The sequence below is a fragment of the Rhineura floridana genome, chromosome 14 (genome assembly GCF_030035675.1).
Source record: "Rhineura floridana isolate rRhiFlo1 chromosome 14, rRhiFlo1.hap2, whole genome shotgun sequence".
NCBI lineage: Eukaryota > Metazoa > Chordata > Lepidosauria > Squamata > Rhineuridae > Rhineura > Rhineura floridana.
The window spans coordinates 13,436,650-13,460,809 of NC_084493.1; the positions used below are offsets into that span (position 1 = coordinate 13,436,650).

At 45.1% G+C, this 24,160-nt stretch overlaps 1 protein-coding gene across 1 annotated transcript in view; it reads right to left on the reverse strand.

Annotated features, from left to right (window-relative positions):
• Positions 1-23,723, reverse strand: part of HOMER2 (homer scaffold protein 2) — an 83,962-nt gene extending 60,239 nt beyond the window's left edge. Inside the window, exon 1 of the mRNA XM_061595726.1 lies at positions 23,148-23,723. Coding sequence (XP_061451710.1) covers positions 23,148-23,272 — 125 coding nt within the window. The 5' untranslated portion in view covers positions 23,273-23,723. The remainder of the gene's footprint in view (positions 1-23,147) is intronic.
• Positions 23,724-24,160: the final 437 nt, after the last annotated feature.

Sequence of the window (24,160 nt, forward strand, 5' to 3'; positions counted from 1 at the left end):
GTTACAGGATTCTCAATGCTGAAAAAGTTTGCTATTTCTGCACACTTTTTCATCTTTATTCATGTTAGAGATGGAAAGATCTGTCAATTTCAGTTCTCTCAGTTTCTCATTTTTCCAATCTCAATTTCCACATTTCTGCAGCAATTTGCAAATTTTTATATAAAAAACCCTCATGAAAATTCTCCAGCACTTTAGTGTGAATTTCTCCTAATAAACACATTTTTGCAGGCAGTTTTAACTAAAGTACACATTTTGCAAATTATTTCTCATCGCACAATACATTTTATGTTATTTTCATTCATATATTCAAATTTATGCACTTTCCCCTAATATACACATTTTTGTACACTATGTTTCATTGGCAAAAGCTGCCCTCCCCAGTCCTAGCCTTCTTCTGATTTCTTGACTATTATCTCCATTTTGGTTAATGACTGTGCCAAGGTATTGATAATCCTCAACAAGTTCAATGTCCTCGTTGTCAACTTTAAAGTTACATAAATCTTCTGTTGTCATTACTTTAGTCTTTTTGGCATTCAGCTATAGTCTTGCCTTTGTGCTTTCCTTTTAACTTTCAACACCATTCATTTCAAATCATTACTGGCTTCTGCTATGGCACCTATACCAGTGCCAGTTCCACAGACTGAAGCAGTCAAGTGGGCATATATGGGTTAAGGTGTTCCCTGAAGTAACTGGTTGTTAATGGCTTTATATACTAATAGTAACACCTTGAATTTGGGCTGGTAGCCAATCAGCAACCGGTGCAGATCTCTGAGCAGAGGTGTTATATGCTGACAGCATATCACTTCTATCAGCAGCCATGCGACAGTATTCTGCAGTTTCTGGATCAAGTTCAAGGAAAGCCCCACATAGTGCATTGCAGTAGTCCAATCTTGACCAATGCCTGAACTACTGTGCTCCCAGTCCAGGAACTCCCAGTCTTGTACTATCCACAGTTGGTAAAAGGTGCTTCTAGCCACTTAGGTCACCTTGGCCTCCAGTGACAAAGCTGGATCCGAAGCCCCCCCCCCCGACTGCATAGTAGTTCCTTGAGGGGGAGTGCATCCCCGTCAAGGACAAGCAATTGACTAATTTCTCACACATGGGAACCACTCAGCTAGAGCGCCTCCATCGTGCCATTTAGGCAAACAGATCCCTATACAGCTGGAAATAGCGAAGGCCCACTGAAAACAACAGGACTTGTTTTAGTCATGACTAACTTGCGGCAACCATTTTTACAGGGCTTACGATTGACTTTAGCTGGCCTAGAGACAAAGTGCATATGTATACGCAACTGCACATGTGCATGTGCTTCTAATTTTTGCCTCTCTTTTCCTTCCTCCCACCCTGGTTATTTCCCACTTTGTCAAAACTGAGATTGCATACTGCTTGGAGGCAGAGACCTTTCCTTTTCATCTACATTATTCTTAACACACCATGCCCATTTGATGGTGCTATATATAATTACCACATACTGTATTATAATTACACCAGAAGCAGTTTGTAAGTACTAGGGGAAATATCCTTTAAGCAGTACTTGTAAAAATCAGACATGTTCTGCACTTTTAGCTCTACAAGTTGTCTTCACAATATTGTGGACCCATTCCAGCCAAAGCTAAGTCCCACTGACTTCAATGGGAAGAAATAATTTAAGCAAGTGATTAATTCACTCATTGATATTAATGGGAAATAACAGCACTTAGCTCTGGCTAGATCACAGCCTTGGTGCAATCTTTCTTCAGGGCCAACATCATATCACCTTCATCTACTTTCTTTATTTGAATAAGTAGTACTATTCCAAAACTGGGCTAGGAACCTGACAAGATGTCAGAAATGCCAAAATAATGGAACTTTCATTTCCATGGCAACTCCCACTCATAAAGAATGTACAAAACTGCAAAGCTCTTAAAAATAACTCTGTCCAAATATGCATATACATTTTCCCCCAATGTTAAATTAACATGAAGAATTCTCATTACCCCATCTGTCTTCTTACGTTCCAGCCATCAACAATTATCAATAATCTAAGACAGGGAGAAGGTGAAGCACATCCAGCTTTCACTTTCTCCAAGATTTGGCACAGAGCTGTTCCCCTCTTGGGACAGGGGCAAGTTGCACCTGTTTGGGCAAGTTGCTCGCTTCATTCTCAAGACTCAGATCATGCACTTCGATGACAAATACTGGATGCAGCCTCAAGACAGCATTTCGTTACACCCTTCGTTCAGCATTTCGTTACACCTTTCATCTGCTTCCCTCAGCATGCTCATTGTCATCAACGCCGTAATTGCTACCACACCCTGTATACAGGTGCTCATTCAATCTCTCTGAGGTAGACCATGCTGGAGCACACCCATTTTATTTTACCAGCAACAAGTATGACACACACACTCTATAAAACTAAAAGGTGTATCCAGGTGTAAGCACTTTTGATGGGCAAGGCCACTGCAGGACAATACCCACTGCATGTTGCTCAGATGTACAACCTATTTTGGGAATAGCCAACATGGTCCCCTTCAGCCATTGTTGGACTCCAACTCCCATCTTAGGTCCAGCTTAGCATGGCTAATTGTCAGGCTGGGATACGGGAGTTGGAGTCCAACATCATCTGGAGGGCACCAAGTTGACTACCCCAGCCTAAAGAACTGAGCTCAGTGCAAACTCATCCTCCTTGTTTGCTGCTCAGAATGTTAAGACTCAGCACTGACTGGGTCATGCAGCACATCCACTTCCCCCATCCTCTTTGGAGAGATTTCTGAACTTTTAAAAAATTGATTTGTGGTGTGTGAGTTTTTCCAAACAGGAGGAGCAATGGACATTCAGTTGAGGAAATATACATACTCTGCTGTAAAAGGTAAAGGCAGAAAGCCTACCTGAAGAAGAGAGGAAGACAGTTGAGTGAATCCATGTTAAGTGTGCAGATTGGTACATTTCTTATGGCATTTTGTGAGCAAAACAAGCGAGGTTCACCCTGGTGGGGAAAAACATGCGCTACAACTCCTGTTTTGTTTTTAACAAGTCTGGATGCACCCTAAAAAGGGAAGTCTTAGGACAGAAACACACTCACTGTTCTGTGGTTCCAGTGAGTCTCCATCTCTCTCTTCTGTAAATGGGGGCACACAGTGCTAGTTAAACCCCACCCCTTTTTACTGTAAAATCTAGTGGGAGTAGCTTGAGTGCAGGTTTTCTTTTAAAATTCAGCTTCAAAGAGATTTCACAATTGATCAGCAGATCAACCCATTTCCCCTCCAGGTGTGGCTAATGGAAATGCTTAGTTCTGATGACTAGTGTGTTCACAGCCTAACTCTTCCAAACCAGTTTAGTAAAGCTGGATGAATTAACTTTTTGAATAGATTGTTGTAGCCTCAACAGGTTTTACACCACACACAACATAAGCAAACAAAACTGCATTAAAAGGGAAATCCTCACTGACATCCCCTGACAGATTTGGGCCAATACCTTAAGAGCACTAATCTTCAGTCATCACTCCAGTGGGCCTAGGAGACCATATTGTTTATTCTGAGCCTGCAGCCTGTGGAAATAGAGCAGGGATTCTAGAAAATTGTGTCTTGTAAAAGAAATCTTTATTTTCAGTTGTCTTAAGACATGGATCCTATACTGTAGCTAAGCCTGTGTGTATCTGTGATTCCACACAAGAGGGGGAAAAAAACAGAATATGCAGAATTCAACCTAGGAGTCTAAGTTTCTAGCCCTCATGGTTTCAAATATGGGCTCAGTATCCAGCAATGCTCCTTGACACTGCTATGACTAGCAGATGTAAAATAAAATCTGCACACATAATCAAAGTATGATGTCGGCATGCAAACAAAACACCACAGAACACCTTGGCTATTAGGAAACCTAGCAGATGCAATGCTACAACATGGCTAAAGCAAGCCATGGAAGGGGAGGAAGAGTTCATCTGGAGACAACAAGGAGGCAACATGCAAGTCCATAGCACAATTCCAATCTCCTAACCATGGTTAGCAGTTCGGGAAAGTTATGCCTTAGGAGGAATTAATTTTTGCCTGAAAGATTTATCTCAGGGCCCAGATTTGGACTAGAAAGGTAGGGAGGCAACCTCATCTTACACAGGAACATAAGAAGTTGCCTTAAGCAGATTCAGACCATTGGTCCACCTAGATCAATACTGCCTACGCTAACTGACAGTGGCTCTCCAATCTTTCAGGCAGGATTCTGTCCCAGCCCTACCCGGAGATGCCAAAGATTGAACTAGGGACCTTCTGCAAGCAAGGCAGATGCTCTACCACTGAGTTATGGCCATTATCCTGGTTACAAATTGTGAGTTACTGTTTCGGATCATCTGAATTTAGTGCAAGCCTATTTCAACAAGAAAAAGGTGTATATACAGCTCATTTGTTTCAGTACATCTCTCTGCACAGGCACATATACACACACACACTCCCCCATTTCTCATAAACACAACATAGAGATCAAGAGAGGCCAGAGCTACAGAACAGCAAGGTCTCTTCATCACTGGAATCCTGCACCCCTCTCTGAATCGACACTGCCATCATAGCCATTTCAGAGCATGTAGGCAAGAGCACTGCAGTAGAATTGTTTATAATTCACAGAAGAAGCCTCTTACGGTCCTCAACAGAGCCAATACTTAATACAAAACCACTTAATACAAATTCTACTTTACACAGTATGGCACCGGCCACAGCTGAGGCCCAGCACAGTAAGGGAAAAAACATTAGTAGGACAAGGATAAAAAAAAAAAGTCTAGGTTACAGGCAAATCTTTGAGAATAACTTTTTGCAGCTTGTTCCAGGGATGTACCTTCTTCCCTTTCCCCTGCTCCAACTTCCCAATTTTCTTCTTCTAATTCTCCTAAGTGATTAAGATTACAACCTAAGTGTAAAAAGAGAACAAGATGGCAACCTATGAAGGATTTTTGCATATCGTATTTTGCTTACAGCTCCCTTTCTATTTTTGTCTTTATTCAAGGTGACATAGGGCCAGTCTGGCTTTCCTGATAAACCATGGTTTAGCATGACAGGAAGCAGTCATACCAAGTCTCAGGCTCCTGTGGTTCCGCTTCCCTCTTCTCCTCTGATAAGGCTGCACGAAGGAAATGTGGAAACTTTCACTTCTGCTTTTGATTAACCCCAGCTTGTCTTTTCGTCCAAATAAAAAAAACCCTGTGGCTAAACTTAACTACAGCTTGTCTGAATTAGGCCAGCTTCAAACCAGGTATTATGAAGGTGACTTATTTCAACATGCCATAGTTAAGAGTAACCAAAGTTTAGGGTTCTGCAGTTAATCAAAACTGAAGCCAAAGCTCCTGATCTCCTCCTCATAGCGAGAGGGAAGGGGTGGGGGAGTGTGAGCCCAAGGCATGATTTACCATGATGTCTGAACCTACTGAATATATTTGCTCAAAAACTGGAGAGAAGAATGGTCCTTTGGAAAAATCTGTAATTATTATTTGCATGTTAAGCAAGCAGTACCCATTCATTCCTTTTCATTGTACTTTTCTGGTATGATCCCAATCTCTCTACTGAACAAGTTTCTTCTTGTTTGTAACATCAGACTCATAAACAGACACTTTCTACTTGCTGGTGGTAAGCAGCTTTTGGAAAATTGGGAAGAGAGTTGTTCTTTCCTCTTGTGCAATGTGCCAACACAGCTATCGGTAAGCAGACAAATGTCTTAGGGGCTAATAACACTTGTGAACTAATTTTCAAGGCTGTGCAGCACATTTCCCCGCTCACTATTTTTAAGATGTTTCCCACAAATCCCTGACAGCTTTTTCACCTACACAATGCAGTGTGGCGTTCCCCTCTGAGTCATATGTGCAATCAGTGATGTGATCCAGCTGTATCTCTTATATAAACCTCTGAAATTAGATTCTTAAGAACAATAACTTAAAGTGCTTTCTCTTCCAACACCAAGCCCGAAGCATTTTTGCACATCTAAGAGGTTCCAACAATGCTAGTAACATCGATGGTAAGAGTTACAATTTGAATTTACTTAGATTTATTTATTATCCTTACCTTGTCGCTTTGTGTTCAGTTTGCAAAGACCCGTGTTTGACACAAATAAACAGAACTACTTAGATTTATAGCAAGGAACTTCCCATGGCTGTCTCACTCTAAGCCTATTTATGGGGATATTTTACAGTGCTGTTGACTCCACAGTAGTGATAGACCACAAAAATGCCTTGTACTTGTATAGTGCTTTAGAGCAGTGGTAGCCAAGATGGCGGCCTCCAGTATAGCCAACCGTCAAGGGTGATGGGAGTTGTGGTCCAAAAACTTTTGGAAGGCACTTTGTCAGCTACCCCTCCGTTAGAGCACTTCAGATATACCAGAAGCCAGGTCCCATATCCCTCCCCTTGTAAGTACGTATCACCCCTTTATTGGTAATCCTTAACCAGAGCTTTAAAATCTTTTTTGTTTTACTTCACTCTTTCTCGAATTCTGTAGGTTTGATGCTGATTTGATTTGTTTTATTTGACATATTCTTTGTCATTTGTTTGCTGCCCTGGGCTCCTTCTGGGAGGAAGGGTGGGGTATAAATTTAATACATAAACATTGCATTCTTTGTAAGCTGCCTTTTGAGGGTGTACCCTGTAAGGTGGGATATAAATAGATTTAAATATATAAAAATAATAAATACAACAATGATCAGTACGCCAATCACTGCAAGGAAGGATAGTTTTATTATCCCTGCAATGCAGAGAAGGAGCTCAGAGGGAGAGAACAGCAGCTTGCCTAAGGCAATTTGTTATTTATTTAAATATTTATAGAGCACACTTTCATAACAATACAGCAAGGCAGTATGCAGCATAAAAACAAAACCATTAAAACCATCAATAAATACTGGTTGGTAAAATGAAATTCACATTTCAAAGGCCAGTCTGAATAACAGTATTCAGAAGACATCTAAAAGAATCTTGCTGAACTTCTACTGACAGGGAGTTCCGCAGGGCTTGCCACACTAAAGACTTGGTCCTTAGTAAAAGCTGACCAAACCTCGGGGGCCCACCAGAAGTGCCCCCTGAAAGGATCTCAATTATCATAGTGGAGCATAAGGAATCAGGCGGTCCTTAGCTGCTCAAGCTCTTACTCATTGTGCTGCGCCAGTACTTTGCAGAGTCATACACACGCAAACACACACAAAGAGGCAGTGCCCTGCCCCAAGGAGTTTACAATCTACTTTGACTAATGAGTAAGCAAAAGGGAGGGGAGAAAGGTTAGAGAAGGGCCAAAAAATGGGAGAAGCCCTAGGCCAGCCTTTCCCAACCAGTGTGCCTCCAGATGTTGCTGGACTACAATTCCCATCTTTCCTGACCATTGACAATGCTGGCTGAGGCTGATGGGAGTTGTGGTCCAACAACATCTGGAGGCACACTGGTTGGGAAAGGCTGCCCTAGGCTGCAATCCTCCACATTTCTACAAGAGCAGTCCCATGAAATCAGTGGGTGAATGTACAAGGGGCTGCATTCAGTGTTCTCTGTCTGCTAGTGCAAGGGCTCTTGCACTAGTGGGTACGTTTTAATGTTGCACAACAGAGGAATCCAACGCAACAGACTGCTAATGGAAACCTGACGTAAAAACCATTTGCAAAAATTGCTGGGCAACCAAGTTACCAGCAACCTGCATTCTCTGACACAACAGAAGTCCACGGGCTCAAAACATATCGCCAGCCGAACATAAGTACTACAATGCATAAAACCCATAGGACTGCACGCCTAGTCAGAGGTAAAAAAAAATCAGAATGCTACTCTATCATCGGGGTCTGTCCCCCAGTATCATAGCAGCCCGTTATCCAACATTACCACTGATGGCTTAATGCAACAAGTTCTGAACAACATCTTACAGTGCCTCTATAACCTTCCTTAGCATTAATGGCCTCTCTCCCATTGTTTGTGCATTAAGAATTCTCTCTCTCCCCCCCCCCACACTCCTGAACTAAAAGCTTCCTGTCCTAGTCGCAGGCCACTGCCACTTGCCCTGCCACATTTGGAAATTTCATCACAGGCTTCTTTCCTATTTTAGGGCAATTGCATTCAGCTATTTGAGAGACGCAAATTATAAGGTTCCCCCACCTCCACCACCCCAAGCACAATCACAACTTAGCAAAGTCATCCCGAGATGCTATTTAAGGGAAACTGGCTTGCATGGTATTTATAAATGGGGGGGAGGGGAGAAGAGATGGAACAATGTACATAAACATAGCTAGTAGTACTCAAGATGGGATGAAAAATAGATTATCAATTTATATAGAAACCTTCCAGAACTGAACCAACCCACACGAATTTGCACATCCAACAAACTGGTTCTGCACTGCAACGATCGTTACAGCAGCTGCTTCTAAATATTTGCAAAACAGCAATCGTTTCTGGGTTCAGGCACTTGATTTCAGATATTGCAGTGATATTCTAAAAGCTATTTTAAATGTAGAGACAACACAGGAGGTGCAAATCACAAGAAGCAGAATCATTAACTGCTATCCTCCAAGCCACATTTGCAAGCATCGCAATGCAACAAGCTGCATGCAACCCACCAGCTAGGACACTGGTGTGGCCCTTCAGATGCTGCTGAATTCCACGTCTCATCATCCCTGACCACTGGCCATGCTGGGTGGAGCTGATGGGAGTTGGGGTCCAACAACAGCTGAAGGGCCACAGGTTCCTCATCCCTGAGCTGGGACTGCAAAAAGGAGGGGTTGATAAACATCTGGCAAACCTGCCCGCATACCGTCTCAAGGGCACACAGACTCACTCTAACCCCATGCGCATTATCTACACTACACATTTTAAACCAGCTTGAAGGCAGTCTAAACAATCATGGCTTCCCCAAAGGAATCCTGTAATCATAGTTTTGAGATTCTCTATTTAATAGGGCCAAACTATACATAGAGTTAAATACTTTTTTGCATTAAATGTGCCAGTTCTTAAAAGAGCCTATTGTTATAGGTTCAAGGAGAATCAGGATCACTGCAAGTCCTGATGAAAACAGCCAGATACCCACAACCTAATACAGGCATACCCCGCTTTAACATACGCAATGGGACTGGAGCGTGTATGTAAAGTGAAAATGTACTTAAAGTGAAGCAATTATCTATGCATGTACTGCCCCGCAACCGCCACTAGATGGCAGTGGCGTCATGCCATTAAGTGTCCGTAATTGCGAAGCACCCGTACGTTAAGCGGGGTGTGGCGGAATATGGAGCATGTACGTTATAGCAAGGCGATGTTAAGTGAAGAGACGTTAAGCGGGGTATGCCTGTACTGTAAGCCAGTGTAGTACAGTGGTTAGAGTGCTGGACTAGGGCCTAGAAGTTCAAATCCCCACTCAGGCAGGAAGTTTGCTGGGTGACTTTGGGCCAGTCACAGTCTTTCAGCTAGGGATGGGCGAGAATTTCAATTCAGTTCGCATTTCAAACCGAATCAATCCAATTCACACTTTGCAAAACAATACAAGAACCAAAACACATCCGTCCTTCGAAATTCAGTTACTCAGATTTTACTATGCAGTTCACCAACCAACCAGTGTTCACATAAATGCATTTATTAGGGGAAAGCGTGCATAAAAATGAATATGAGTGAAAACAGCATGCAAAAATGCATTTATATGTGTGGGAATGGACTGGAGTGCCTTCAAGTCGATTCCAACTTATGGTGACCCTACGAATAGGGTCTTCATGGTAAGCGGTATTCAGAGGGGGTTGACCATTGCCTCCCTCTGAGGCTGAGAGGCAGTGACTGGCCCAAGATCACCCAGTCAGCTTCATGGCTGGGTGGGGATTCGAACCCTGGTCTCCCAGGTCATAGTCCAACACCTTAACCGCTACACATTACTCAAAATGTGTACATTAGTCAAAACTGCCTACAAAAAATACGCTCATTAGCAGAAATTCACACTAAAATGCTGGAGAATTTTCATGAGGATTTTTTTTAAAAATCGCAAATTGCTACAGAAATGTGGAGAACTGAATTTAGACTGGAAAAATGAGAAACTAAGAGAACCAAAATAGACAGATCCTTCCATCCCTACTGTTTCAGGCTACCCTACCTCTCAGGGTTGTTGTGAGAATAAAAAGGGGAGGGGAGAACCATGTACATCACTTTGAGCTCCTCAGAGTAGCAGTGGGATACACCTGTAATAAATACATGCATACATATTGTTATTTTCATTGAAAGAAAAGCTCCCGGTGTTGCCAATGGGAGCTTTCCTTCCAAGGAAAAGTTTCCTTCCAATGCAAATAGCAGTGTCAGGGTGGATTTTCACTAGGAATGTTACAGGGGAGAGAAGATTATTCTTCCCCTCCCCAACTGTTTCAGTCCTGATCCCAATTGGGAAGGCAGACACATCTATTTATAATTCAAAAACTTTTGTTTTAAATGCAAAACACCACTTTAAGTCTGTCTGTTAGAGACCCAGTGAATGCATAAAAAGCATGGGTTTAAAATGCCCTAATTCATATATTTGTTGCAAAGATATAAAAGATTAAGAAAGAAAACCTTAGGCACTATAACAAAGTATTGCAAAAGAAAAAAAACAGGGGAATGGGGGGGGAGGAAAGCCTCCTCTAAGTGCTACGAGTCTTGCAGGTCACTTTGACAGAAGTAGTTTCATTTCTTCCCCATCGTAGACAGACAGACACAAACAAAGCCCATCACACCTCTGGAATGCTAAAGAACAAGATTCTGAGTCCATCGGCATCTCTTTGGTGCCAAAGATTAAAATGCTTACAATTCCATCCATTCCCCGAAGGCAGGAAGGCCGTCGTAGCTCAATGGCAGAGCGTCTGCTTTACACGCAGAAGATCCCAAGTTCAGTCCCCAGCATCTCCAGGTAGGGCCGAGAGAGACTCCTGCATGAATCCCTGGAGAACCACTAGATGAACCAAGGGTCTGATTCAGTATATGGCTGCTTCCTATGTTAAAGCTTGCTTTGACTTAACAAGAAGTTAAAGGTGAAGGCCTTTTGTTTGGTCAGCATCATCACCCATCAACAGAGGCAAACGGTGTCCTTCCGAAGCTTTTGAACACATTTCAATCTGTGCTTTGTCACCATTCAAAGAGCCAGGCAACCAGCACCAGAGGCCCAAGGTGGATTTGGGCTTGTCTTTGTCAAAAGAGAAGATCCTTCTCCAACATACACGCCATTTTTTAAAAAACAAGGGTGTTTTCAAAAGTGGCTGGAAAACAGTTTGAGTAAAGCAGTTTGCTGCAACAGAGGGAGAGAGCAGGGCAGCAGAGCCGCTCCATCAGCCCTACTGAAAGACCAGTTGCCTTTTGGCTCTTCCTCAAGTGTCACCTGGCATCAGCCATTCCATCAGGCTGCGGCAGAGAGAGATGGGAAGCAGGGCCGCTGCACCAGCTGTGTCAAGAGGAAGTCATTTTCGCTCCAGTGGAGGCTGGTCCATTAAGGTGAATGAGGCACTGCTCAGACAATCTCAGCCAGCCTCCACCTACCTGCCTACCTGCGTTCTTACTTACACCCAGTCCAGGGTGCAGCATCAGCAGTCAGCTTCCTTCTCCTCCTTGTAATCTCAGTGCTGCCTCTGTAGAACTCAGCAGGGAGAAGGTCAGGGACAAAACTAGGACCAGGTGGCTCTGCCTGAGATTGGCTCCTCCCAATGCTGGACTTCCTATTTGCTGCCTTACCTGTCCCAACGGGCACCAGCCACCCCTGTTTAGCTCCCCTCTCCAAGAACTGCTTCCATCCCAGCTGGTCCTTACAAGAACACTGTTAAAAACTGCCGCTGAGATCAGGAATGGTCTTGCTTGTTTGTTTTTTTACTAACTTGTCAGCTGGTCTGGGACCCTTTTCGGCTGAAGCATGGGATAGAAATGCTTTATATAAACAAACAGTGTTTGGGAAGGGTCACTGCCCGGAGGAGTTCCTGTGTAGTTTTCTCCATCCACCTTTAATGCCCCTTTCTTCCAAAATGTTTCTGTAACTATCAGTCATGTTCCAACTTCCAATATAGCTTTCACCTTCTGTTCTTGCTTGTTATTCATCTTATTTGCTCAATTGTTCAGAGCTAGGCCACTTCAGCAACATTATGCAATTAACATTTATGTGTGCAATCTTCATAAATTCAGTATTGTGAATTTCCATACTTAGAGTTGCATGAGTAGACAAAGAACTGAGTGAACAGAAGGGGGGCATTTAAAGATGACTACTTGCTACAAACTGCTAAATGAGCGTAGCAAATAAGTCCACAAGACAATGGGCTAGTTCACACATAACACTAAGCCATGGTTTGTTAACTGTGGCATATTAAACCATGGCTTACTGTTTATGTGTGAACACTGTTCAACAACTTAACTAAGGTTTGTTGATTTAAAAAAAGATCTGAAGCTATATTTGTTAGCTTACAAACCATTTTTTAAAATTTATTTAGGGCTTGGGGTTATGCTCTAATCCAACATCTTCTGTTAACCATGTCTTGCTTAGCCAGCCACCCCAGACACTCACCAAGTTACAAGGGCACAAGGCTAGAACAGCAGGAAAACAAAACAAGCTTTGGAGAAACAAGGCATGGGTTGTTTGATCATCTGTGGGACAACTCATGGTTAACTCATGGTTTCTTAGCAAGACCATGGCCTACTGTCATGTGCTAACCAGGCCACAGCCTAATCAGCCAAAAAAGAAGAAGAAGTCTGCTAGCTAGTTTTAATTTCCTAATTCTTCAGACCATGGTGCTCTGGGAAAGTGGATGCTCCTTACATATTTAATTTTATTTTTTCCAAAACTTGTTTTACTTCTTGGCTATGTTGAAAGCTCCTCTGAGAGCTTTTTGGCTCTGAAACAGGGGGTTGGGGGACAAGTTTCATGAACGGTGTCTCGTTGCTCACATTTTTCACTAGGGCTGACTGTTAATATAGGGAGACTGGTGGGGGAGCAATTGTGCTCCCTGCTGATTGGTTCTGGTACAGGCAGCATGCACGCTCCACACTCTTGCCCTTCCTCCAGTTTGGCTTCACTGCAGTACCAGGATATATCAATATGAAGCCATCAGAACAAAAACAGGAGCAAAAACAATCATTCCTGCTCCTCTTTCTCTGCTGTCTTCTAAAGTTGCATTGAAGAAAATTGGCACCATTGATGGCCACTAAGCCTGATGGCTATGTTCTACCTCCACTGTCAGAGGCTGTATGCTTCTGAATACAAGTTGCTGGAAACCTCAGAAGAAGAGAGTGCTCCTGCGCACAGGTCTTGCTTGCAGGCTTCCCACAGGCATCTGGTTGGCCATTGCGAGAAGAAGATGTGGAACTAGATAGATCAAGGGCTGGATTAGATGGGCCCCTGGCTTGATCCAGCAGGCCTCTTATGGTCTTACCAGGAGCAGGAAGCACCACTGGTAAATGCATCTCTGTTCACTCTAAGGTAGGCATGGTCATTCGACTAAATTCTGCCAAATATTTCGCAAAGCCATGATTGAACATCTAGCCTGCTGTCTTCTTTAGTACAGCTTCCTTTGAAAAGCTATTTTTAAAAAAACTTCTGTCATTTGACTTTAAACAACAAAAACTAGAGCAGAAACAAAATTTCATAACTACAGGCTGATCCTGGTGCTGCAGGATAGGAGGTCAATTAAAGCGTCCTGTGAGCAGCTCATAATTATAGGAAGTAAACCCTTCCTAACAAAGTTAATTCATGACAAGGTTTTGTTAAAAGTTAATTTCATTACATTGCAGTGACAATTAACCCATTTGTTTTTATGATTAACGTAACTGTCAAACCTCTTGATGATTAAAGGGGCTTTTTCCCTAATGCAAGTTAACCTCTTTGACAGTTTGACCGGTATTCCAGGGGCAAGTATTTCAGGTTCAAGCGGGGCCTTGGCAAAGTGCCATTCCATGAACACAGAAAGATGCCTTGTACTAAGAGACCACTGGTCCATTTAGCTCAGTATTGTCTACACTGACTAGCAGCAGTCTGGCAGCATTTGACTTTTTGTCAATTGACAAATCTTTTTTGACCGGTCAAATGCCTAATCCCAACTCGCTTCTCCTAGTTCACAGACCGCAAACAGGATGGCAACATTTGGGGGCAGGATGAGTGCATCCATTTGTTTCCATGTCCATGTTTAAGAGTTGCTTTAGCAACAAACCTAGATTCCCCAGGTATAAGCTCCACAGGGAGTCATAGGCAATCTCATCTCTCTGATTAGTGTTCTTGCAGAGTAAGCTTGTTTACATACTTGTTGGTCATGCTCACCCTTTACCTTTTTTGGTGTATGATCAAAAAAAACTTTGGTGTACAACACCCCCCCAAAAATGAACAGCAGTATGAAGCCCAGCATCATCAAGCTAATAAAGACTAAACAGCATATCCATCTCCAGCATATTTATTTGGAAGCAAATTATACTGATTTAAGTGGAACTTGCTTCCAAGTAAGTGAGATTTTTGGTTCATAACGTTTCTAAGAAACTCTCAAGTTAAAAATACTCAGAACCAAAAGAGAGATGCAAAGCCTAAATCTGGCCCCTTAAGCAGGCAAAACGTCTTCCTATAAACAGGCTAAATATAAAAAAAAAATGCACTTTTGCTATTGCAAATTTAAAGCTGGAAATAAATCCCTAGCTTTAAAGTCACTTCAAATACTTGAAAGGACTTGTTACCTCGTGACATTTCACATTTACATTTTGTCAAGTAATTTTTAGCAATTCTACTCATGAAAAGGGGTTGGTAGTCGTTTGGTTTTTTAAAGGATGTCTGCCAACCTTGAGCAAAATCACATTCATTCGGCTTAATATCAATATCATGGAAGGCTTTTTGCCTAATAAGAACCCACGTTTTAATTGCTTGTGCACATCAAAAGCTACTTTCCATTCATATGCTTACTGCTGAAAAAGCCTAACAATTTTCTACCATACATTTTAGCTTGCAATCCCCACACAGCCATGAAGCTCACTGGGTGACCTTGGGCCAGTCACTGCCTCTCAGCCTCAGAGGAAGGCAATGGTAAACCCCCTCTGAATACCGCTTACCATGAAAACCCTAAAGGGTCGCCATAAGTCGGAATCGACTTGAAAGCAGTCCATTTCCATTTTCAAGTTAATGATCAAAGGCATCTTAGGCTACAATCTTAAAATAAGATACTCTAAAATAATTGTACTGAAGTAAATAGGATTAGTAATCTAAAAAACTGGTCAATGTACTTTTGAGAATACAAAACTACTCTTCAAAGAAATTCACAGTGATTCTATGGACACAGAAGCTCTCATTGCCACCGGGCATGGCAATCCTGTTTCTTTTGGGAGGCACTCGGCACAGTATAAGAGCACAGAAAGTATAAATAGCGTCCGACTAATTGGTCCATCTAGCTCAATATTGTCTACACTGACTGGCAGCAGCAGCAGGGCTGCGAACAGGTTTCTCCCCCAGCCCTACATGGAGATGCCAGGAATTGAATTTGGGACCTTCTGTACACAAGGCAGATGCCCTCCCACTGAGCTATGGCCCTTCCCTATTGCTTTTAGGAGGGAACGCTGCTCAGCAGGAGAGGGTATGGTGTGCATGCAGAAAGTCCAAGATTCAACCCCTGGCATCTCAAGTTTGGAGCACAGGATGCTGACTTATACCAGGATCTGATTATCTACCCACCTTCCAGGATCTGATTACTTGTCTCAGCTGCTGCCCGAGTTCACTGAACAAGAGATGCCGTGGATTGAACCTCAGATACTTCTGCATGCAAAGCTCTACCCCACAAGAAGGATGAAGCAGCAGGCGATGAGGAGAAATCCTGCCTAAGACCCAGTCGCAGCAAACAATACTAGGGGCTGCTTTCAGACATGGAGCTGATTGCGTTAGTTTAATGGATTAAAATGGTAGCACTTCTGTCCCGATTTCTAAAATTCATTCACACTGCAGTACCTGTTGTGTTAAGGAACAGTAGATTTTTCAGCTGATACCCTGGCATTTTGCACAACTGTCTTTCACATGGCTGTAATGAACAATGTCTTGTTTTTGTCCCTCACCCATTATACGCCTGCATATTGTAGTTCCCCACTGTAGGAGGTCTAAGATCTCATTCTGTCACCATGCAACCTCTCTTCCCTTAGCATCTGACACACATATATATAGTTGTATAGACACAAGGGTGTGTGTGGGAAATGCTTTTGCTACCCGCGCCTACGCCGGAATACTTTTCATCAGGCAAGAAAAAAGTGCATGCCTAAAGGGCGGGAATGCACTACATGCTGGGATGCCTGTCACATGAACGGCTGCAGCTAGTGAAAAAACCCTGCAATTTTCTGGGTTCCCAAGCTTGCAAACGGAATATTTCTTTTATCATTTATCACAAACATTTGTGCTAAACTTGCACTATATTCCACTAGAATCCCAGCACTAGCTTGTACATCGTGTGAAAGATCAAATACAACGTGCAAATTACCAGGTAAGAAATTGACAGAATAACAAAATAAAGTGCAGTGTGAAAGACAAAATAAATGTCACCTGGTATAAGGCAGCTTTCTATGCTCAGAGTTGAGCAGTAAGCTAGACAGCATGCATGCTACTACTCTGCAGAAAAGCTGTACAAGCTCAGAATCTGGGCATAGAAACAAAAGTCCTAAGGATCTGGGGATTTTTTTTTTTAAAAAAAAGCAATTTCCAGTCCTTATGACTATGGAGATGTGCTTATAGGTATATCAACAATGCCTGCTCAGATCTCAGAAGTCACAAAGGTTTCCAGCAGTTGGGAGCGGACTTTCAGTGCACTGTACTGCCTCTTGCCCATCTCAAATCGGAATAAGGGGGGGGGGGAGAAGTAAAAAAATAATTAAAAGCACTGTGTAATTTGCCCCAGTTGGCATGATCTGTACAGGATTTATATTCCTTTCTTGTCTCAGAATTTGGATTGCCAGATCACTGAATTTTGTTTTGTTTTCCAAAAAGAAGTACACAAAGTTAGTTCCAATGTTAGTTATCCTCCGGGTAGACCCATTGAAATTAACGAACATGATTAACTAACGTCTATTAATTTCAGTGGATCTACTTTAAAAACCACCCACAGTCCTAACATTAAGCAGCTACACAAATGAAACTATGAAAAAGGTATTCCCATTTTGGGGGCAGTTGGCAGCACCCAATTTTCCTCTTTTGACAGGCTTTGTAAGCATAATGCTGCTTCTGCCCCCCCCTTTTTAACAAGGCTGTGGCCTTAACTAGTCACTCACTTCACACCTTCCTTTACATAACTCCTGTCAAAGACCCACAACAGCCAATATCTCCTCTTTATCAGGGAGAACGTGGAAATCTCTTAACTGCCAGATTTATACTGTTGCCCTTGACTTTTGTCCTTTGATTTAAAGTCAGAACTAATCACCTGGTGCCTAAGACAGACTCCCAGTACAAAAACAGCTGGGAGTTTAAACATACGTAGGAAAAGCAGTTAGAACAGACGTTATCCCTGGACTAACCCCTGCAGGGAACAACTGCTGTAAGAGCTAGTGAGATGTTAGTGACTATAGCACCTGGCTAAGCCTGTGGGCATACTGGTCACTTCAGAGGCAGTAAGAATGGTTTTTCTGGCTGCGTTTTTAAGTGACTCTGCCTTTGGCTAGACACACCTTCCTTCCCCACCGCTGACTTAAGACCTTTCAGGACCACCCACAGCAAAGTGTTGGGCCAATCACTGTCTCCGCCTGAGCCTATAGTAAAGCGCTTCCATTGTCCACACCTGGAGGGGCAACGGGTTGATCTACCAATCAGTTGCAAAATCTGTCTGTAGCTGATTTTATAACAAAGAATGCATTGGAGCTGATCTGACCAGGTTTTAGAGTAAAAAGGGATGAGGTTTGACTGAGTGCCCCTGTTTTCAGAAAACAGAGGTGGAGATGCACTGGAACTGGCACAACAGTACTTGTTTCTCTACCCTCACTTGCCTCAAGCAAGAACAGCTACAGATCTCTCAATTGGCCTCTCAATTGTGGAGTGCCACAGGGATCTAGCCTCTCCCCCATGCTATTCAACATCTATGTAAAGCCGCTGGGAGCCATCATCAGGAGATTCGGGCTGCAGTGTCACCAATATGCAGATGACACTCAGCTCTATCTCTCGTTTAAGTCCTCACCAGAGTTGGCTGTGGATACCATGTCCAAGTGCCTGGATTCCATAAGTGAATGGATGGGAAGGAATAGGCTGAAACTGAACCCCGACAAGACCAAGGTGTTGCTCGTGGGGGACAAGAGAAGGTTGGGGGATATAGACCTGATGTTTAATGGGGTAAGATTACCCCTGAAAGACCAGGTCCGCAGCCTTGGGGTCATTCTTGACTCCCAGCTGTCTATGGAGGCTCAGGTCTCGGCAGTGAGCCGGGCGGCTTGGTATCAATTACATCTGATACGGAGGCTGCAACCCTGCCTTCCTGTCCATCTGCTCCCACGGGTGATACATGCCCTGGTCTCCTCTCGCTTAGACTACTGTAATGCGCTCTACGTGGGGTTACCCTTGAAAACGGTCCGGAAATTACAGCTGGTACAGAATGCGGCGGTGCGCTTGATTAAGAACAGCCGTCGCCGTGATCATATCACCCCGGTGTTAGTGGATCTACACTGGTTACCAGTTGTTTACTGGGCCCAATTCAAGGTGTTGGTATTGACCTTTAAAACCCTATACGGTTCCGGCCCAGTTTATCTGAAGGAGTGCCTCCAGCATCACCAATTATGCCGCATGACAAGATCAGCCACACAAGACCTTCTCTTGGTCCCATCAGTTAAAACAGCTAGGCTGGTGTGGACCAGAGAGAGGGCATTTTCGATTGTGGCCCCCACCCTCTGGAACTCCCTTCCTTTCGATCTTCGCCACACCCCCTCCCTGACAGGTTTCCGCCGGGCCTTAAAGACCTGGCTATTCAGGCAGGCCTATGGGGTCTCCAGGGATAGGTCAGTTTTTAATGTTGTTTAGTGCTGTTTAATTTTAATTATTATATTTCTGGTTATATTGTATTTTATCATGATATTGTACGTCGCCTAGAGTGGCCGTTTATTTGGCCAGATAGGCGACTCACAAATAAAATTTTATTATTATTATCTGTCTACTGTAGTTGTTTTTGCAGCCCCCAGACAGAAGTCCAGGGACACTCAGGAGTTGACTGGCCTTGTCAAAGATTAAAAGTCCAATCTGTATTATATGGGTACCTATTAGGTGCAATTTTCAAGCTTAGTACAAACTTTTCTTAAAGATTCAGCAATTCGTTTACATAGTAGAGCCCCGGGCCTTCTGAAATTTGCAACAAGCTTACAGAGTATAATACAAAGTAGTGTCGTGTTCCCCCCTTTTCAGAAAACAGAGGTGGAGACGTACTGGAACCAGCACAACAATAACTGTGTCTCTGCCCTAAGACTGAGGAGGCTATGAAGCTCACTGGGTGACTTCTCAACCTAACCTACCTCACAGGGTTGTTATGAGGATAAAATGGTGGGGGAGTCATGTGCACCACTCTAAACTTCTTGGAGGAAAGCTGGGATATTTAATATTACTAGCAACAACAGTAGACTTTTAAGGATACTGGTGCAGAAATCCTAAATCAATCACACATACTTTCAATTACCTCCCTTTCAATTCCTTCAACTACTGAATGTGCTGCACTGTGTTAGGCTGCAAGCACCGAGACAATGAACAACAATACCACTCTGCCCAGCGTGCTGCCCACACCAAGTCTCTGACTAATCTCAAGTCTGGCTTTTTATTTACTAACTTGGTAACACATGTAATCATTTCAAGTGGAAAACAAAATGTTACCTCATTTTAATACATGTCAATCTAGGACTTTCGATGCCAGATTTCTGCTCCTATCCCGGCTGTGCCCAGGGCAAGTGATTCTACTGACCTACCCTAGATACCCTAATGCTATTATTCACCCAAAGAGCTTAGCTCTATAAAAGGTTAACATTTCCCAACTCTCCCTTCCCCCCCAAAAATAGATCACTTGGGGTTGTAAATTTACCAAGGCAACAACCTGAATTTCCCATGCATTTCGAAGCAACTAAGTCTGCAGGACCCAAGCAATAAAACTTTTCACGGCATGCAGATAAGCATTAACAAGTGTCTGCAGATCAAGTCGCTGTCAAAGGCACAGACTCAAGGGCACACTGGTAACTCTACCTGCTGTGGATATTGTACTATGCTGAATGCTTAAGCCAGGCATCTCTACCACCACACTGTCTGCAAGACACAATTTATTTACCAGAAAGTAATACCAACAGCGCACTGGGTAGCCTTGGGCAAATCACTGTTAGAGGGGCCAACTCTTCAACCAACCCCTTGCAGCTATGCCTCTAACAGTTACTTGGTCAACAGTCATAAGCAAGTGATCAGCCCTGTTCTGGCATTTTTTAAACTAGTACCATCCACAGTGGTCTCATTTCACCCCAATACACTGATAATATATTTGTGCACAGAGCCGACACATACAGTTTGTACACCTCTTCCACAGGTGGATTATGCACACAAAGTCTAAATATGGCTAATGCTTGCACCATGGAAAACTTCAATTGCCAATGGCTGTACATCCGCTTGCTTTTAAAGGCACAGCCACAGTAACCTATTAAAAAGTTGGCAAGCCAGTCTATAACCCAAAATGCAGATGTTTATATTTGGGAGGGGAGGGGGGAAAGTTTGACTGTTGGTTGCCTTTTAACCCAACAGTCACAACACATCTCACTCCCCAGTACTAAAATTCAAGGTGTTGCTAGCATGTTTCCATAGAAAGCATTTGTCCTCAACATGCTTAGTTGAGGGGTAGTTCAATAGAAATCATCAGAGTTTACTTGCAGGTAAATAAGAGTTCATGATCAGACCGCAAGTCAGATTGATTAGCGCCTGCCGGTCAAAACAGTTACCATTTGACAGGCAAGTTTCAGCACTGGATACACACAGCCCAACAAAATGGTACATGCAATGCAGACTTGCAAAAGGCAGCTCTCCTGTCTGCCCGGCACAGTGAGGGGAAGTCACCTCCCGGCAACATCTTTGGTAAAATGGAAGAGTGGTGGTTCATCACCCCAGCCTCCAAGCCATCATGAGCGCAACCCAAACGGTCGTGTGCATGCAAGAAGGCTGACTGAAGTTTTCTGCGAGCTACTAACTTTTGCAAAACTTATTAGCAAGCAATACCTTGCCCTACAGACAACCCAAGCAGCCGCTGGGGCAGCAAGACTTTTATTTTTTTGGGTGGCAACGAAACAGCCTGCAGCCTGAGAGGCACTGCCCTTGGATTCTCCGCAACGTTGCAGAGAATATTGCTGGGCAACCCTGGCAGGTTGTCCAGCAGCAACACTGCAAGGGATAGATCCTAGAGCACAGAAATGTAAGCAACTGCCTTATACTGAGTAAGCCCAATGGTCCACCTAGCTCCATACTGTTTACACTGACTGGCAGCAGCTCTCCAGCGATTTCAGAAAGGGAATATTCTCAGCCCTACCTGGAGATGCCAGGACTGAACCTAGGACCTTCTGTGCACAACGCAGGCGCTCTGCCATTGTGCCATGGGTCTTTCCCATCCCACTGGGATTTCATCTCTTGGCTCGCACACAGTTGCACACATGCACCAGCATCTTTTTCCATGTTGCAAGAGATTCTGGAAGTGCATCTCCTGAACTGCAGAGCACAGCCTCTTGGGAGCCTGCCCAAACTTTATCTGTCAAAAGAAATTCATCCATATGGCACCTTTCTCCATAGCACAGCCCAACCCTATCCATGTTTATTCAGAAGTCATGTTCAGTGACGTTTATTCCAGCTAGGTATGCAAACGATTGTAGCCTCACATCACAATTCTATACATGCCCTCTAAGAGGAGGTTCAGCAGGCCTTACTCTCAGGGTCAGTGTATATAAGATGTCAGTGTTAGTGCTGCAGTGTTAGATTGGAAAGTATGGGAAATGTGTTGCAAAAATGAGGTACTAATTAGCAAGGGGGGTGCCATTGCCACCTGCATCAGTCCTGCCAAGTAGATGTGCTGTTTGGACTTGTTTCCTTCCCATCTGTATCCCTGGGGGCAGGGCTTGTCTCAGATTTTTATCCTTACAGAACGCCCAGATTTTAGGAACTTTCAAAACACTGTCATTACGAACAGTAGAAATCAGCATAGAATTGACAGTCCCTGTATGGCTTGACCCTGACACCAATAAAGGATCTGAATCTGATGGCAACAATTATACTTTTAATCGAAATGCCCACACAGTCACTTGAGTCTTGAAAGTAAGCCCTGCCGAAGTCTAGGACCTGAAAGTAAGCCCTGCTGCAGTCTGAGACTGTTACGTCTGACATAATATGGATAGAATCAAGTTGCATGACAAAGGGACAGAGACCGAACTTCTCTGCATACTTCCTGTGAGGGGTACAAAACTGTACGGGCACAAGCCCAAGCCTATACGTATTTACTCAGAAGTAAACCCAGTGTTTTCAATGAGGCTTACTCCCCAACGCAGGGGTGGAGGAACCTGTGGCCCTCCTTACCTTATTGGGTTCCAACTCCCATCAGCATGGCCAAATGGTCCCGAACATGGGAGTTGCAGTCCACCGTCATCCAGAGGGGCACAAGGTTCCTCGATTACAGCCTAGATCTCTAAATCTCACATGCACCCAGCCTTGGAGGCAGCAATCCTTAGGCAAGCTCTTGACCTGCAGGGTGGGCAAGAGGTCTTACCCTAGGTGGGCACGCACCAGACATGTTGATGCTAGGGTCGTCTGACTCATCATTGGTCTTCAACTTGGGGGTCACGCCTTGATTTAAGGTGGGTGGCAACAACAGCATTTTCTACCCTATACAGAAGAAACTGAGACATGGCTCCCCAAATGGCATGTTTAGGCGACGGGGGGGGGGGGATCCCGGGCCTGAAAAGGCTGAAGACTGCGGCCAACTCCTACTTAACTCCACGGGACGCCCTCCCGAGAAAACGGAAGAGGGGCGCAGCGCAGCTCTCAAACAGCCCCGCCAGGAGTGCCCCCAGAAGGAAAAGGCGCGCGCAAGAGGGGCGAGCGCCCACGAAGCCCGCGCGGGAGGAGCAAGCGGGCGAGGGGGAGGCGGACGGGCCAGGGAGCGCGCCCCAGTTCCAGCCCCTCCTCCACGAGGACCCCCCGCCGCCTCCCACCGACTCCGACTCTTCCCGCTCGCTCGCGCCCTCCAGCCCATACGCACCCCCCGGCTCCCCCACTCACCCCATCTCGCGGCACTTCTCGCCGGCCGCGCAGCCCGGCGGCGACAGGGCGCTAGCCGGGGGGGTCTCGCCGCCGCCACCTCGGTCGCCGGCGGGGAGCGGAGGGCGCGTCCCGACTTCGCACATGCGGCTGCCCCGGAGAGAAGTCCCTCCGCAGCTCCGGTAGGGGGTGGGCGACGGAGGAAGGTCCTCTGCGGGGACTTCCGAGCTGCGGCGGCGGCGGCTTCTCGCCGGCCCTTGCGCGGCGCGCACCCACACGCGCAGCCTCCCTCTCGCACTGCCGTGGGGTCTTTTACATAAGCGCCTCGCTCGAGCGGGGAAGGCACCGAGCACAGCCCGCTGGGGTGCGTGAGCGACGGCAAAGGGCCAGCGGGCGAACTCAACCGGAGCCCGGGGGACGCGCGCGCCGCTCGCCTCGCCTCCGGAGTCCCCGCTCTGGAGCAGCGGCCGCTCGGCGTCCCACCTGCCTTTTGCCCACAGCCGCCTCCCACTCACTGGCAGGGCGGGCGGAGAGTGAGGCGCGGCGGCGGCTGCAGTTTCTCGGGCGGGAGAGGGGGGCGGGCCGGCGCGCAAGGCGTCCAATCAAGGCAGCGGCTGCCGTCGTGCCCCCGCTGCCCGGCGCGCGATCCTGCGCGTCTTTGGGCTCGGGAAGGAAGCCTGCCGCGATGTCCCACGAGGTTCGGACCTCAGGTTCAGTGAAGTGCGGAGACTTAGCGGTACGGAGTAAACTCCATGGAGCACTGTAGGATGTAACTTCGGAAGCAGCATCCATAGGATCGGACTGCGCTAGTTTTCGAAGGGTGGGGAAACCTGGGGCCGAGGTGGAGAAGAGTGCTGGCATCGTGGTGAGAGTGCGGTCGGAAGCTGCCTTACACAGAGTCAGACCATTGGTCGGTGTAGTTCGGGGATTGTCTACACTGACTGGCAGCCGCTTTCCAGGATTCGAGACAGGTTCTCTCCCAGCCCTGCCTGGAGATGCCGGGGATTGAACCTGGGAGCTCTGCATGCAAGACA